The sequence below is a fragment of the Myotis davidii genome, unplaced genomic scaffold (genome assembly GCF_000327345.1).
Source record: "Myotis davidii unplaced genomic scaffold, ASM32734v1 scaffold2027, whole genome shotgun sequence".
Lineage (NCBI taxonomy): Eukaryota > Metazoa > Chordata > Mammalia > Chiroptera > Vespertilionidae > Myotis > Myotis davidii.
In genome coordinates this window covers 558,249-576,604 of record NW_006297890.1, presented here as the reverse complement: position 1 = coordinate 576,604, position 18,356 = coordinate 558,249, and the positions used below count along the sequence as shown (strand labels likewise).

The window sequence follows — 18,356 nt, the reverse complement described above, 5'->3', positions numbered from 1 at the left end:
ATCGGAAAAGATCTCTTCACAGGCCTCGGGGAGCGGCTGGATGATATCCAACCTGGGCCGGGCACAGTATTCTCTTTCCTAAGGGCAAAAAAAGAGAACGGAAAAGGCTCATTTTTATGACATCTCTACAAATTATACAAATTAAATTTAGTCAGCCATAATTAAATGCCTTGGTTTTATCATTTCGGCGGATCTAAGCCCTTCTAACCACCTGCCACAGATAGCCTCGTAACTGTGCTTTATTTTCCGACCTCTGCATGAGATAAACAGGTATTACTGTGCCATGTCAGCATCCCAGGACGGCAGCCACTCAACGCCACGGTGACCACAGCCTTAGACCACTTTGTTACACCTCTTCGTCACAAAGGTGAGCAGAGTACAAATAATATTACAAACTGCTCCGTTATCCAAATCGCCGCCACTACAGGTAAGCAGACAGGTAATGCTAAAAGTAAGAAGTCAGGGCTTAAGACCCATGTCTAAAGCAGAACCGGCTGAGATGACGGCAATGCTCCCTATGCGCTCTGTCCAACGCGACAGACATGATCACTGCTGCCTATGAACACCTGAAAGGTGACTCTGGTGAGGGAGAAATGGAGTTTTAAATATGTTTAGTTTTAATTAATCTAAATTTAGTCCTAACTTAATTTAAACATATAGTTAGTGACATACAGTTTTGGACAGTGCAGTTCTAGGTCAAGACAGAAGCGGAAAAGGTGATTTACTGAGGACCTCTGCCAGCTCCACTCACCTACTGTGACTGGCTCTACAAAGACTGTTCTCACGGAGTTCTTAAATTACCCCTTAGCAAGGAATAGTGTTCCCAATTTTATAGATGAAGAAACTGAGGGTCAAAAGATTTACTAAGATAAAAATTATGTAAGTAAATGATGAAACTGGGTTTTTGAAAAAACTGGAACGTATGGTAAACCTCGGATTTCAAACCAAGTTTGTTTTACTTTGAAGTTCATGATTCGGGGCCTTCAGCACACAAATACAACATACACTTGACCACTATCCGAAGCAACAAGGCCTGGGCAGTGTGACACAATGAAACAGAAGGGAAGAAGTCCAGAGCCACCACCAACTCTCAAGTTCCCTAAGTAAACAGTAAGCCCCGGGGATTTCCTTGATCAATTTTGTTAGGTTAACTGAGAAGTAATTACATTAGCTATGCCCCTCATACACTGAAAACATTCCAAAAATAAATGTCAACTCTAAAAGATCAATTAGTAGAGAAAAACAACAACAGTGAATACAGAGCATAACTTATCAGATCTGTGGATAAATGAGAATTATCCAATTTTGAAACAAAAAAAATGAAGAAAGAGCTGAAAGATGTGAATATTTAAAAAATTAACTGCTGTAACAAAGACAAAAATAGCAAAATAGAAAAAAATATATTTGAACCAAATAATACTAAAAGAAAACTGCCTTGATAGACCATATAAAGAGCTCCTTTATATGTGTAAGAAAACCATGAACAATGTGATTCATCGCCTTGTTTGATAACCATTGTTCACTGGCCAAACCCTGCTTAACTGTGAACTTCCTAGAAGCATGAATTTGGTCCTGAGTTTATTATAAAGGATTTTAACCTCCAATGCTTACCACAATCCTTACCTTTATTATTGAATGAAAGAAAAATAAAACATTAGGGGAATAGCTTAATAAATTAGGGTATATCAATCAGATAAAATAGTATACAACCACTATCCTATAAAAGAAAAGGGTGATATGCAAATTGACCCTAACAATGGAACAAACGGTCTCGCTATGATGCACACTGACCACCAGGGGGCAGACACTCAACACAGGAGCTGCCCCTGATGGTCAGTGCGCTTCCACAGGGGGAGCACTGCTCGGCCAGAAGCTGGCTCATGGCTGCCCAGAGCAGCGGTAGTAGCTGGAGCCTCTCCCACTTCCGCAGCAGCACTAAGGATGAGCAGACCTAAGCCGTTAGCCGGACATCCCCCGAGGGATCCAGACTGCCAGAGGGAGAAGCTGGGCTGAGGGACTTCCTGCACTGAGCCGCTAGTAAGAGATAATGATGGGAGACTCCATGACCACATAGAGAGAGAATGGAATAAGGACCCCCAAAATATGGCAGTAAGGAATAGCGTGTAACTATGACTGCAATTGTGTGGAAAAATATGCACATAGGTAAAAAGAAAGCTATGTTGGGGGATACTATATTGAGTGATATAAAAACAAATTTTAATGCTGCAGGTAAGTGATCTTCTCGATATGGAAAAAAAAGGTGGGGAGGCACTGTTGGTTCCAAGCTGCTTCTTTATTCCTTTCGTCTTAATTTTATCAGTTTATTCTGTGTGTAAGGATTTAGGTACTTTGGTGTTATATGAAATGAATATAATGGCACACACATTCTTAAGTCATCTGCAAGACCCTCACTTCTTTCTCTGAAAAAAGTTTCATTTTCTAATTTGCTCTATGTGGTTGGCCTTTCTTGGTTTTCACTCCTTTCCAATGCTCTCTTTTATTAACAAAGGTTTCTTCTCTTTCTTTCCTTGGTCACTTGTTTATTAGATTTTCCCTTTTTCACTTTACTACCTCTTTCCTTATGTCTTTCAATCACATTCTCAATCCTCCCCACATTCCTCATCAAAAAGTACCATATTTACTCTCTCAGGAGCCACTGCTTTACTTTATTTTCAAAATAATAATAATAATAATAATAATAATAATAATAATAAAAAACTGATGCCCTGCAACAGAGCTAGAAGCCAGCCATATTGATTTTAGCAGGTTTGAGTGTTCACTTAAGTCTACAGCTTCCCATTGCCTAGCAACACGGGCACCCAGAGCTTCAGGTTACCATAGCGATGGCTTCCTGATGCAAGTGCTAGCACAGAGAAAAGCTTGAGAGCAGCTACCACTTCAAAACTGGGCCTCCCAGGGTTTGTCTCCCCATTTTATTCCTTGGCATTTGAAAAGGGGGAAAAGAAAGGAGAGGATACAGAAAAGAAGAGCCTACTTACTGTAAAGGACTAGACAATCAATTGCTATTTCTTTTATATACAGGATCAAAACAAAATCCTTTATAACAAGCTCTCCTTGTTTATGCCTTGAAGCCACCCCTACCCCCTTCCTGACAGGACCCCTGGACTCGGACATAAAGACAAGCTGGAAATGGGGCTGGCCTAGGCTTCAAAGAGAGCCTGACTGTGCATGCCCCTCCCTCCCCGGGACCATGCAAAGGGCTTCATTCCAGAGTCATGTATCACAAAATCTAGACTCTCCGCGGCTTCTTATTTAGCCATACATTTCATACCATCGCTTGCACTGATAGCTGAGACTTAGCAACAGACTATTTCAAAGCCAGAATCAGGCTGCTCAGAATCACTAGGCCACTGGGAAGTAAACAAATATGTCTGGACCACAGGAAATAATGAACTGCCCTTTCCGTAATTCCCTCTGACCACAGGGGCCCTGTTGTTGCAGCAGATCAACGTCACTGCTGTCATTTCTGGTAATGCACAGTGTCAGCTTAGTTTCTTCGCCTTTCAGAAAGAGGAATCCTTCATTCCTTTCGACTGAAATACCAAGAGAGATGGAAAAGAAGGACTCCCCTTTGCTCAGCAAAAGGAACAAAGGCAGGCAATGAGTGGAGCTTCTGAAAGGCAAATGCGTTAGGTCTACAGGGCAATCTCTGCTGACCTTATTTTATAGGTCAGGAAGTTCTGCTCAGACTATAGCAGAGCCCTTTCATGGACAACCTGACCTAGGTGTAATGCTGAAAATGAACCCACTCTTCCCGTTGTATTTGAAGTGAAATAAATTACCGTTTTTTCTGAAACCTCCTTCACGTAGGAAAGCACAACAAGCTGATCACAGAGAGGGGCAAGACCACTGATGTAGAATTCGGTTTCAAACTGGGACACTGCAAACAAAGGGGATAAAAGATTCATCATTAACAGGAGCAAAAAGCAGCACATAAAGGAAAGGACGCATCGACTCTGAATTTCGGATGCACTCATTTTAGAAATGTAACACAAAGGGCCACGGGCATACCCCCCTGACAGCAGTCAGTCCCAGGAGAGGGCATCTGAAAACCTCACTTGAAAATTTCTATCACAAACAAAAAGCAAACCTGATAACAGCAACATGAATGGTCCAATGTGACACTGTGCCCGGCTAGTTTAAAAATGACAGTTCAATCCCATGAAAACCCAATATAAACTACTAACAAAAATAATAACTTCTTAAAAATGTCTGAGTTAGAGTTTTTCAGTTAGAGCATTACAGGTGTATAAAGGTCACAAGGAAGGCCATTTGAAATTGGGACACTATAATTCTTTTTTTTAACATTTAATAGTCATTTTATTTAAAGATTTAAAAGGAGGAAAGGGTGTATAAATATAGATTACATGATGATAAAACTATTGTTTATGTGAAACAAAGGTCAGAGGAAATAAATTCCCTTCTCCTTTTTAAAGACAGTCTTTATAATGAAGAATTATCGCATCACTTTAAGAAATAAATGGTGAGGGGTCTATATATTTAAATCCAAGAATCACCACTTGTACACAATGTTAGCTAATGATTAGCTATCACATCATATTGAGAGAGATAATTGGTTCTGTTGTCAGGTGGCATGCCTTTTTGTTGTAGTTTTAAGACATTCCAGCCAATGTGTGCTAAGCCATGACCCAGCCGTGTGCATTTGTTTATTTGCAGTGACTGGTGAATTCAGGCATTTACTAGACCTATTCAGTATAAATTTAGAATTACAGTAATACATATAGAAGACTTTCCTGTGAAATTAAATTTTTCATAAATAATTTTAATTAGATAAACATGTTCACATAAGTAAAAATAGGTAACTAATTTGTCAATTTTTTAACATAGACATTCGGAAAAAACACCTTATTATATGACAGACTTTAGGCTTTAATAGGCAACCCCTTGCCCAAATTAGTCTGTTAAATGGAGGTTAAACTGTACCCTCTTTTCTTACCTCGGGAAGTTAGTATAGTATAATGTAAATTATATTTAATGTAGAGTCAGGAAATTTGAGTTTTAACTTCTACTAAATTGAACTTGGATAAATCATCTTAATTTCTATGGGTATACCTTTTCCTATCTATAAAATTTCTTTGGGTATAACTTTTATTAGAATGTAAATAAAATACTAGTTTGGTGATAAATAATACTGGTTTACTTCTTCTGCTTTTTTTTTTTTAATCTGTGAAGCTCTTTATCTGACCTTCAATTCTAAATGATAACTTTGCTGGGTCGAGTAATCTTGGTTGTAGATCCTTGCTTTCCATCACTTTGGTTAATGCGCTTTCTTCTTTAATTCTCTAGTTGTAAGACTTCCATTCAGCCAGATTTCAGGTGGTTCTGAATGATGGTTTTTCTGTGATTTAGTTGTAATTTTGATGTGGTTGTGGGAGGATGTGAGTACTGCATTTACCTACGCTGCCGACTTGACCAGGATCTTTTTTTGTTTATAATTTACGCACTTCATGTAGTCTCTGCCTAAATTATTGTAATTCCCAATTTGTAAAGTCTCAATTTGTAAGATTTAGTACTTAACAAGTTAGCATTATTACAGTACGTGAAATTAAGAAGTAAAATAGTCATGTACTTCTACAAATCTTTTCTTGCTTTCTTATAGTACTTGGTTATAAAAAAAAAAAAAAAAAAGAAATGTTACCCTTTGAAACAGCCACAAAAAAATTAATATCCCACAGAGAGGAATAATTTTTTGTGTTTTTGAGATTCTGACTTATTAGAGTTATAAACATCTGGCGTCTAAGATATGTATAGTCACAGAACTTCTTTAATCACAATGTTGGTTTTGCCTCATTTACTAGAGAACAGTAAATCATGTTGTTTTGGGCTAAAGCAAATTGTAATCCAGGCCTTCTAATATTTCTCTTTTCCTTTATCTTAGTTGAGGACTCTTATCTAAACCACTTTGCCTCCTGTTGTGGAAATGGCTTATATTACTAAAGGTTTCCTCTCAAGGGGGGAAAATATGGTACTTAACCACTAACCATAGTACTAAAATGTCAGTAATATGATATTGTTAGTACTCAAGCACATTGCATTTCACATCAGTTGTAGTACAGATGAACTACAGTTTAATAACGTGATCCCAGGCCTCCAGGGCCAATACTGGGTCAGCTATTAGTAATCACAAAGCTGGGTGGAAGTTTGCATGGTGGCAATAGCCACCATGATTTAGTGAGCACCTATTATCTGCCAAGTATGTGTGACAGGCATTATGTATATCATGTCTAATTCTCATAACCATCTTCAAAGGTAGGTATCACCTCCAGGCTTTTCTGGCTTGGGAAGGTGAAGTAACCTTAACAAGAAATTCTATCCATTTTAACACCATGGTAGTAAGACGTTGGCCAAGTTATTTATGTCCCTAAGCCCCATTTTTCTTTAGCTATAGCATGAGAAACATACTATGTGCCCTTAGAAGGGGAGCTGTGGGAGTGATGTAAACTAAAGCAGGTAAGGCATATAGCACAATGCCCCATACCTACTATGTGAGCAATAAACACCAACTAATGAGATATCGACTACTTTTTTATCCTTCCCTGAAAATTTTTACATCTTCAAAAATTTCCAGAGTTCTTGTCGTCGTCGTCTTCTTCTTCTTCTTCTTCTTTTCTTTTTTTTTTTTTTTTAACTCATCTGTATTTAAAATATTCTGATATGTGTCTCTCAGGACATTAAGTACTCAGATGTTCAAAGGTTTTCTTTTTTTTTTTCCTGGTAGAGAACAGCAGGATAGAAGATAGAGATCATAAAATAATTATCTTTATCTTGGTGTTATCAGTCTTCTATATTATCTTGTTCCTCAGTTTTTCTCAGTACCATTATATTCTGCATATATCTATTCTGTATGTATTTATCCTTCTAAGGCAAAAAGTTATTAAAAACCCTACCACCAACATCTGACTTCAAATAAAAAATATCCCAGATTTAAATGCCGTAACCATATTAGCCATGTAATTTAAGTCTTTCAGTTTTTAGAAATATAGTCACTGCAAATGATTTATCTCAGCTTCACTTTGTTATAATGACCCATCAAATTTATATTCCCCATTCATCACCCAATAGGTAAATGAAATTTTCAGCTAACTTATAAGACAGCAAAACTTTTCCTGCCACACAAATATGTCTCCTATTGCTCTCAGTTCTAAATAATACAAAAATCATGTTTACTGTATCTGTTTAATTGACAAAAGTCTGTCAGTTTTCATCCTTTCTATCTAAATAACTTTGGCACTAAGTTTTAAAACTAAGTTGAAGAAGTAAATGGTATATCCCCGTTGGCATACTTCCCGGAGTCACTGATTCATTCGGCCCAGTGTCATTTGGCATCTCCTATGTGTCAGGCACTGTGCCAGGTCCCTGAGGTACAGACACTGCTCAAAGACAGGCCAAGTGCGTCTGTGAAGGAAGCTATAGTTTTGTGGAAAAGACAGATACTCAATGAATAATCAACGATCACTGCAACGGAAACAAGTGCTAAAAAGAGGAGAGTTCCGCATGCCCATACTGGGGGGATGTGACCTAGTTGGGGAGGCCCAGGGGGCTTTCCCAGGAAAGCAATACTTGACCTGAGGTGTGATTAAGGATGATCCAAGGTCAATGAAGTAAAGAAGCAGGAGGAGCGTTCTAGACAGAGGGGAGGAAGGGGCATGGTCGGCGTAAGCAGGCCAGTGTAGCTGCAGCACAGAGACCAAGGAGAAGCCTGGCTGCTGCCAGAGAGGCAGGTGAGGGCTGGCACAGGTCCCTCTGGTCGTGTCCAAGAGTCTCATTTTAATCCCAAGAACAACAGGAGGAGACTGAAGGGTGGTGACATGATCTGATTTGTAATTTGACTGCGCTGGGAGACTAGATTACAGTGATTCACAGGGGACGGAGATAAACCAGTTAGGAGGCTGCTGCAGTGATCCAGAAAAGAGATTATGGCAGTTTGGACCAGACCAGTAATGATGAAAATTAATATTCAGAAAACACACGTTGACAGGACCAGATGTCAGTACTGTGCTATGAGCTGTGCACATATTAACTCCGGAATTCTCACAAACAACATTGAGACAGGTATTCTTTTCCACGATTTCCGGGTAAGAAGATTGAGGTGGGTAAGAATTTGTTCCAAATCCAGGCAGTAGACAGAACCAGAGCCCAGTTATTCAACTTCAAAGCCAACTCAAAGTTCTTGTGTAAAAATTAGAAATATAGTTAGACAAGAGGGTCTCTGGAATGAAGTTTCAAAACTTAAAACAAAAGCTCCCTGACCAGTTCCATCACGGTCCCAAGCGATAAGACCTGAAGAAGAACATGGTCTTAGGTTTCCCCTTAGCAAAACGGCGTCTCCTCTGAGGTTTCATAGGAAGGCATACCTATTTCAACATATCGGCTTGGCAAGTCCCTCATTTCACTGGCATGCCGTTCCTTCACCGAGCATATCTAGAGAATAAATTCACAGGTTATTTTACTCACTTGATGGAAAACTCTTCATAACATGTCATTCACTATATGATACTTTCATTAAATTAACCATGTAGTACTGAAGATGGAGTGCACACAATCTACCCACTGACTTAAGTGACAAAAATTAATTTCCATGATATATAGCAACTGTTACTTATATTCTTCAACATTATTCTTCAATAAAGTCTTATTCCAGGGCAAAGAAAGGAAGGAAACTATTATATAGTTTTAACGTTTCAAATGGCCCATTCTTCCCAATTCTACTTAAGAGCTACTTCTGTCATCAGACAATAAAGCTCTGGCAGAAGCACATATCCAAAACAGGCCAACGGCTCATTTGGGCAACGTTTGTACTAGGTCTTATGTTTCTGATTACATACTGGCGATTTATTTTACTGTTGCTAAGTAAAACAGTGGCACAGACTCTTCTTCTTTTGAGTATATTAAAATCAATGTGTTATATAATTTAAATCAGGTAAACTATAGCCTGGCCCAGGCCTGTCCCGTCCCCCCCACCCCGCCCCCCAGGTCTGTAAGCTAAAAATAGTTTTGACATTTTTAAAGGGAAGGGAAGGGAGGAGAGGGGAGGGGAGGGGAGGGGAGAGAATGAAATATTCAGCAGAACAAAATGTAGCTTAAAATCTATAATACATAATGCTAGCCTTTTACAGAAAGTCTGCCAATCCCTATTTTAAATTATATGTATACAGTTTGGATACACACACACACACACACACACACACACACACACACTAGTATTTATCTATCACTCACACACACAACACTCAACACCTGGTTGTTTTAGGGTAGGAAGACTAGAGATATTTTCTTTGCTATAGTTTCTAAAGTAAATATATTCTATTTTGTAATAGGACACAAAAAATTTACACAAGTTCAGCCATGGAGGTGAAAAAAATCTAAAATGAAATACTGATCACTGCCACTTTCATCGGGGATAAGGTTTTTTTCCTTTGTCTTTAGATAGTATTTCTTGTGTTCTTTTATAGTTGCTATCCCTAAGTATAGCTACAACACAGAAAACTCTAAAATACAGAAAACCCAAAGGGAAAAATACAAATACTATTCGGTGTCTCAGCACAAAGTGAACACCATTAACCACCTTTTAAAAAAATATTTTATAAAACTAACAATTTACTACAAAGAATATATTATTTAAATATTCTTCCACAATTCTTTAATGTCTTCATAGCATTTCATTACATAAGTATGAGAGAATCATTGATCGGCTGCCTCTTGCATGCTCCCTATTGGGGATCGAGCCAGCAACCCGGGCATGTGCTCTGACCAGGAATCGAACCGTGACCTCCTGATTCATAGGTCAACGCTCAACCACTCAGCCACACCGGCTGGGCCACAATTTGTTTTTCATGGCATGGAAAAGAAAGGCTCTGTCTTAAAACTTAAGCATATGAAAGGATTGAGCATTAAATGATTATCACATGCTGATAATACTCAGGGGAAGGTATTGTAGTTGCAAGAAGCATTCAATAACTCATATTCCTTTGGAGCATCTTCAGTGAACCTATAACAACACGGACTTATTCTAAGACAAGCAAAGCCACCTTGACAGAAGTCCCCCAGCCGATAATCAGTGTCACACTGTCCTTCCAGCAGAGGCTGCAGGGGTACATATCCGGGCGAAGACTGATGTCATCCCGGGGCACATTAGTGATTCTTTGCTTTGAGGTGATGTCAAATATCTTCACACCCTGGAAAATAAAACAGCATTAACACGCTCTACTGGGGAGAAGAAAAGTAACGGAAAACACTGCTCCACACCACTGACAACCAGCTCTGCAGAACACTGGCGGTGCCTACGGAGCCCTGTGGGAGTCATGCGAAGGAAAATGCCCCTCCTCCAGACAAACCTGTGGGAACCCCACACAAGAGAAAGCCTCTGTGCTTCTTTCTGCACGACGGCGACTATTAGTGGATGGCACCGGCGGCTCAAATACAACACAAATGTGAGATGTGCAGACAACTGCCTTTCCAAAATGACAGCCACGTAACATTTCTAACTGTGTAACATTCATTCCCCTCGCTACAAAATGAAGTTTGCTTTTCAGAAACACTGTGAAATCAAAAATCTACTACGTACAGAAAACTACACGTGACATTTAAAATACTCACATGGAAACATCGAGCAAGCAGCTAAGTGAAAATAAACCAAGAGGCCACAGGTCTGCTTGCCTTTCCTGTGACCCAGGGAAAGTAAGTCCTGAATAGCAAGGTAGATTCTGGGAGAATAGAATAGAACTAATCTGCTAAGTTATACCTCGAAATTCAAAACGATATGCCAGATGTCAAAAAGATAATTTTAAACTTTCTATTTGCTCTAACTCATATTGAGTAAACTTTTAAGTAAGTGTAGCACCAAATACCATGATTGACTTTTTATAAGGCAAGCCTATATTTTTCTTGTGATTATATTGGGAGTAAAATGGAATCAGCAATATTGTGCACTTGTTTCATCTCAACTGTTACTTGCCCTTGGCTATTAGGCAAAAAATATTTTCAAGATCACATTCCCAATGCAGCCCTTCAATTATTAAGATGCCTTTTCATTTACTTGACTATTCTCCATGCCTCAGGTTTCTTCTTCTAAAATAGAGTCCAGAATATGTTGGGAGTTCCTCTATTATGAAAGCCAAGAGCAATGTAATTTCTTTAACCTTCCAGGTATGACATGAATTGCCATTTGTATCCGTTAGCGGTGACCACCGCAACAAGTGCCGTCTTTCCTCCTGGTTACAGCCCTCTCACGGCAGCCCCTCTTTCTCGCTGAAGAAGCATCGGGAAGGTGGTGACAGGCTCTTACCATATTATTGGCCCAAGCAATCAGATGGCCTCTCCACTTCACACTCCTTATGTTCCCTTCCCCTTCGTGCAGAACAGAAGACTTCCATCTGCTCATCCAAGACCGTTCAAATAGCAATAACTAGGGACAAGTATAAAAAGAGAATTTTAGAAACCAAGAAGCATGCATAGGTTCCCTCCTTACTATTTTTGCCTGGCCATTGACCAAATGACAACTTATTCTTGGCAATTTTTATTCAGACTCATAGTACTATATCATATGCATTTTGGAAAGAATTCCCACTACATTTTATCTTACCCAGGACACTGTTTAAAATGTATGAGTGTTGAAGTTACTACAAAGTCAAGCCACAAGATGGCACTACCATACCAAACTGATGGAGAATACTACACATTAGTCAAAAGATCTGTATCACAAAATGTTCTTCAAATGATTGCCCAAGAATTAATTTATTTGGTAAATTGGGAAATCAAAACCTCATAACGTCTCTCTGAAAGTAAAAATATTAGTTACAGATTAAACCACAATAGTTAGAAGCATGTTTGCTCTCCCATCTGTGGTCTGTTTTTCATTTAACCCAAGAAAAATAATTTTTAAATGGCATTTGACAGTAATTCATGTCATAAGAGAAATTTGCTTTAGGATTAAACTTATTTTAAAAGTTCAGAGTAGCTAGGGTCTTTATTGTAAAGGGGAGAATGTATTAAAAAAATATCTGCTAGATAAGTTTTATTACCAAATATAACTGGTCCAAACCTCTAAGGCTGTAGTTTAATAATTCATGAATTATTAAGGTACGATAAAATAGTTTTTCTTGATATATCCAATTTAAATACTTTAAGAAAAGACACTTATACAATATATAACTTAATATATACAAGATGTACCTATTCAATGTATAACTTACAATAACCTCACACATGTAATCCTGAAACATGTTTACCTACCATTTAGAAGTCAATGCTGATGACATACGGGATTTTAAAAAATTCCTATCATCAGAGTAGATTTCACTTTACCTTAGTATATTCTATGTCCCTTCCCATCCCCAAACACGGAGGGGAAATGAGTAATAGGAGAAGAGAGCAAATTCATATTTTACTTATATTTTTTAACCTGTCTTTCTCAATAGTTAGGCTCATATAGTCAAAAAAAAATACAAAATAAAGGGGGAAAATCCTATAATCAAATGTGTCCATCTTCACGAATAAGCAGAGAAAGGTCACTTTAAAATGCCATAAGGGCCTGAAGTTCTTTACTATCCATGGAAAAGAAAGATGTCCTCACACAGTCCACAGTGGAGACTGGAGGCGGGGCTTTTACGGGACACATGGAGTCCTGTCTTTCCATTAGACAGTTACAGGATATCCCCTTAAAAACCTGCTAACCCTCTCGGGCTCTCTCAGCCCAGGTCCTAAGAAAGAAATCGCCAACCATGCGTCCCTGCTTCCTGTTAGACCCTTAGGTCCTCTCTGTGTGTGATTCAGCTTTCCCAAAGACCCAAGGAGGTAGGTCACTGAATGTGTTTGGTATTTTGTGACAGGGCAGGAATGAAATTCAGGAAACGAGGAAAAAAAACCTGTGAATATACTCCTGGTACACACTCCACTAAAGATGATGGTAGCTGAAAACAAACTCATAAATTAAACATGAGGAACTGATAAGACTGAAATGTCTCTCTTCCATCTGTGGTCTGGATCAGGTTGGGTGACTGGGCTGGGGCCAGGGAGTGCCCCATGACCACCTGCTGGGAGGAACAGTGCTGGTCAGGACGAAGGTGTGGTGGAGGTGAAGTACTACATCAAGTTCCCGTCCTCACCAATTCCCACCTAGACATGACCAAGGCAGGATTAAAAAGTGAACAATCTGTACTTGTGTTTTAGGAAAATTAAATATGCCCCATATTTTAAGTTAAAAATTCTATAAAATGATAAAAATAAGACCCCAGTGAAGGCCATGATTCAACTCACTACAAGAAAAAGGCTGCCTGGGAAGTGGTTGGTTGGGCAGAGGGGGCTGGAGGTGAGGGGAGTCATGGGAAAATGCCATGCAGGTCACAGGCTTTGATCAGCACTGGTAGCTGACACCTGAGTAGCCACTCCCACCTTCACTTGATGACACAGTTCAAAAGGAAAGCAGGCAACAGAAAGGCACCTACCAAAGACAGTTGGGCCAGTTATGGGAGGCGGACAGTACCTGTGCACACTCCAATTCCTTAGTAAATGCAGAAAGCAGGCTTTAAAAAAAAATAAGGCAGTTCCCTGCTGCATCAATGATCATGTTCTTTGGCAGCCATTTTTCTAAGACAATTTTTTTCCGATTCAGGCAATAACAAAAACTTCCTTCTCCCACCACCATCCAACATAAAAGATTTGAACAAGTTCTCAGAAAAATCTATTACAAATTCACAGCAACTTCAACTCTAAATACTGAAAATAGACCTCTCAGTAAATATGAGCTAACAAGAAAAACACCACTAGCAATATGGAAAAATTCAGTATTTGTAAACAATAGGACTTATCCAGGGAACCAGAGAAATCTCCTACTTTGACTCCACATAGATGATAGTCATAAAACAGAGAAGAACCTCAAAAATAATCTTTCTTGTTCTCAGGTGACAGCAAAATTAAGCAAGAAATTAGTAATAAAGGTTAAGCAAAACAAAATAACTGAAATTTTAAAGAAATGGTATCGTTGGGTGAAAGAGGAAATCAAACTATAATGGAGCACTCTGAAATGAGAATACAAATACCAAAAGCTAAACTTTAGGGGAAACAATCATAATTATAAACAAGGGACAGTCCACAGCTCTAACAGTTAATGACCAAAAACAAATGTGCAGGTACCAACTACATGACAAAAACAAAAATACTTTACTGAGGTATTAAAAGGAGAACTAACTAATGGAAAGATGTAATATATTCCTGGATAATAAGACTCAAAATTCTCATGAAGAGTTTAAGTGTTCTGAATCAACATATGATTTTAATGTGAGTCCGAAGAAATTCTCAAAGGGATTATTTCTAGAACTTCTAAAATACAATAAATACATTTGAAAATATGTAAGAATAACAAGGAATATTTTTTTTAAATTAAGCAATTTGTGTGTATGTGTGTGTGTGGATTGGCCCTGCTGGACAGTAAAACATTTTATAAAATTAACACTCAAAACAGTATAGCAATGGTCCTAGAATTGACAGATGAAGGAGAAAGAAAGGAAAGAACTGACAAAGATGAATCAAATGAAAAGGTCAGACATTGTGTGTGTGTGTGTGTGCAGGAAACAAGGCCTCCTTAAACTACCCAGTATTATTCCCACTATGTTCCTAGAGGATCCTTTAGCATTAATGGCTCAAAAGCTTTAAAAATGAAACCAGTAAGTCCATGCTTAGAAATTTATGCTAAGAAATGATTAGACATGTGAGTAAAGATGTATGTAAAGTTATTTATAACAGCCAGAAATGAACTAAAAACTCGGCAATGATTGAGTAAAAAGCAGTAGAGTGAGACATATGAAGCATATGCATTCATTTTTAAATGTGCTTATATATTTACTAGAGGCCCGGTGCACAAAATTTGTGCACTGGGCGGCGGAGGGGGGGGGGGCAACACGCCCAGTCCTTCAGCCTGGCCTGAGCCTTCTCACAGTCCAGGAACCCTCAGGGGATGTCAGACTGATGGCTTAGGCCCGCTCCCCCTAAGCCAGCAGTTGGGCATCCTTAGCGTTGCCACAGAGGTGGGAGAGGCTCCCGCTAACGCTGCTGGATTGCCAGCCATAAGCCTGGCATCTGGCTGAATGGTGTTCCCCCTATGGGAGCACACTGACCACCAGGGGGCAGCTCCTGTGTTGAGCATCTGCCCCCTGGTGGTGAGTGCACCTCACAGCAACCAGTCATTCTGCTGTTTGGTCGCTTTGCTTATTAGCCTTTTATTATATAGGATATTAACATAAAAAGATATTCAGGGCATATTAAATAAAAAAGCAGATTGTAAAACAGTTTTAAATATGATGACAAATAAAATATGAATGTGTATCCATATATAAAAATCTAGAAAAATATCATAAAGTAATAATAATTAATACTAGAAATAAGTAATAGATTTTCATGTTATTTCTATTTTATAATTATTCTATATGAAATGTAAATTATTTTTATAATGTTAATAAACCTGGGGATAAAAACCCATTATTCTCTTATTTTTATAGTCAAGATAATTTAGGGGAATAGTTGAAACAAAACAGTGAAACTCAAAAATTCACTGAAATTTAGAAAAGAAGGAATGTGTGAAGTATACTGAATATGAATTAGAATTAATTCACACAAACTGTAACTATTTTTAAATAAAACATTACTATAGAAAATTGTTAATGAAGTTTTGCAATAGCAACCAAAGTCCAAATTCACTCCAACTGATCCTTTCTGTTGTGGTTGGTGTGCTTTTTGGTTACGGTAGGAAGTTGTGGCCGGCTGGACCATGGCCTCCCTTTGTCTCCTGCTCTAGCTCCAAAGAAAACTTCCAGCAGAGGGCAAGAAGAAAGGAAGGAGAGAATTCTGAATTCAGTCTGTCTCGTGGTTGAGTCTGAGTTTCCAGAGTTCTGCTGCTACAAATCTTGTGTCATGCTCTGACATGAAATCAAAGAAGCAAAAAAGCTTCTCCCTTAATGACAGGGGGCGGGGCAGGAACGTCTCTGGCAGTGAGCGAGCAGACATTCTGTGCAACTGATAGGGTGCTCAAAAAAGTGTGTGTGGGGCTAATATATTAACTTTCTGTAAATGAAATAAATGTTAATTTACATTACAATTTTATACATGATTCATGTTATTTTCTTTTTTAAATGTTTTTATTGATTTTTTTTAGAGAGATAGAGAGATTGAAACATCGATGAGAGAGAAACATCATCAATCAACTGCCTCCTGCACGCCCCTCACAGGGGATCAAGCCCACAACTCAGGCATGTGCCCAGACTAGGAATCAAACTGGTGACCTCTTGGTTCCTGTATCAACACTCAACTGCTGAGCTACACCAGCCAGACTCAAGTTATTTTCTGATGTTTTTCAAATAGCAGTAGTTTCAATCACTTTATATTTTTTGGATGAAAAAATAAGCAATAATCTACACTAATAAAAGAGTAAGATGCAAATTGACCATCACTTCGCAACACCCATCAGCCAATCGGGAACGTGTGTGCAAATTAACCTAACAAAGATGGCGGGTTAATTTGCATACACAGGTGTGGAGTGGCCAGGGGTGGGGCAGCCGCTTGCATGCGCACCGGCACCAAGCAACCTGTGTCCCAGGGACAGGCATCCTCGGCAGCCAAGCTGCTCTGAGCCTGTAGGCCCGCTTGTAGGTCCAGAGCAGCCAGGGTCCCGGAACACCCCCAGCCACTCCGGGCCTATGCCTGCAGGCGCCGAATGGCTGGGGGTGGGGCAGGAATGTCCCTGGCAGCGAGCAAGCAGTCAGCAGGGCCCTGCTTGCCCCTGGCCGTGGCAGCAAGGGGCAAGCAGTCTCCCACAGGGCCCCCACAGAGAGCAGACATCAGGGCCTTAGGGCATCAAGCAGGCAGGTCCTCAGAGAGCAGAGAACCATGGGGAGTAGGCCTAAGCCATCAATAGGACATCCCCTGAGGGCTCCAGATTGGAGAGGGTGCAGGTCAGGCTGAGGGACCCACCCTCCCACCCCTCTGTGCATGAATTTCGTGCACCAGGCCCCTAGTGTATACATAAGAAGCCTTAAATATATTAGGAAGGTCATTGTTCAGAAGAATTCTTTTGCAAGTCAAAAAATTTCCCCCTAATTTCTTAGTTCAGTATATGTTTTAAGGTCATGCTGGTTTTATGGAAGGATAATGAGTGCCACATTCTATTTTGTTCACAAGGATGCATGTATTTATCTTTCATCTCCCAAACTGTAAATGTACTGGGGATAGAGCCCACATCTTATACTTGGCTAGACACACAGGCATAATAAATAACAAATACTGAGTAGGCTTTTCTAGGTATACTAATCTTATTCTTTCCTTCATTGTTCATACACACAATGTGTTTCCTTTAAGAGGAGCTACGAAATTCCCCCAAACCCTTGTTACTCAGCCCATCTGTAGTTAGTGATGTCCAGTAGAATTTGCCCTAATCCCAAAAACCTAAAGGAAAGAATCCTGTGACTCTTTATATAATTACTATATATCCTTGCTTTGCCCTGGCCGGTGTGGCTCAGTTGGTTGGGTGTTGTCCCATGCACCAGAAGGTCACTGGTTGAATTCCAGGTCAGGGCACATGCCCAGGTTGTGGACTCGATCACCAATAGGGGGTGTGCAGGAGGCAGCCAATCAATGTTCTCTCTCACATGGATGTTTCTCTCTCCCTCTCCCTTCCATTCTCCCTAAAATCAATAAAAACATATAATATATAAATCTCCTTGCTTTGAGAAAGGACTCACTTGTATTGACCCCATGTTCTACTCTTGAAATGTTGGTCTATTTCCCTTTGCTCAATGCCAGAGGATATAATTTGTGCACAGCTTGTCAAAATTTTGAAAACTACTTTTAAGGCTAATCTTCCCCTATTCAGTTTAGGTAATTGCAGTACCTTTATTTCAGGGATGTCAACTGGGTCTGAAAGTGTTTATCTGAAATGTGTCTGCAGCCTCCTGAAGGCTCTGCGGCTGCTGCCGGGCCCCCTTCTCCCCGTTGTCTTTGTACCTCATCTGCTTCTCCTCCACGTTGCCTGCCTGGCCCTGGAAGCCTCCATTTCTGCATTGCCTCACCACTCCACTTTATTCTTCACTAATGAGTCTTATTTTCCAACCAATACATAGTATAAAACTTTAAATGTCAGCTAATAATTATGGAATCATTCCAATTACTGTCCTTTGAAACTCTCCAAATATATCTGCTGTACATGCAAAATTTGATTTATCACATTTTGGAGGACATGCGGTTTCATACAGGAGGGAGAGGACCAGACAATCCACTCTCCGTTTGCTTTTTTAATCCTAATCTATGGGAATTTCAAGCAGAAGCACATT

General features: G+C 39.5%; 1 protein-coding gene across 1 annotated transcript in view; it reads right to left on the bottom strand.

Moving 5' to 3' along the window:
• The window catches only part of VPS41 (VPS41 HOPS complex subunit), a 128,032-nt gene that overhangs the window by 40,648 nt on the left and 69,028 nt on the right, over positions 1-18,356 (bottom strand). Inside the window, exons 8-12 of the mRNA XM_015570467.1 lie at positions 11,327-11,446; positions 10,071-10,217; positions 8,397-8,463; positions 3,804-3,901; positions 5-78 (exon numbers count right to left, since the gene is read on the bottom strand). Of these exons, the coding sequence (XP_015425953.1) occupies positions 5-78; positions 3,804-3,901; positions 8,397-8,463; positions 10,071-10,217; positions 11,327-11,446 (506 nt within the window). The remainder of the gene's footprint in view (positions 1-4; positions 79-3,803; positions 3,902-8,396; positions 8,464-10,070; positions 10,218-11,326; positions 11,447-18,356) is intronic.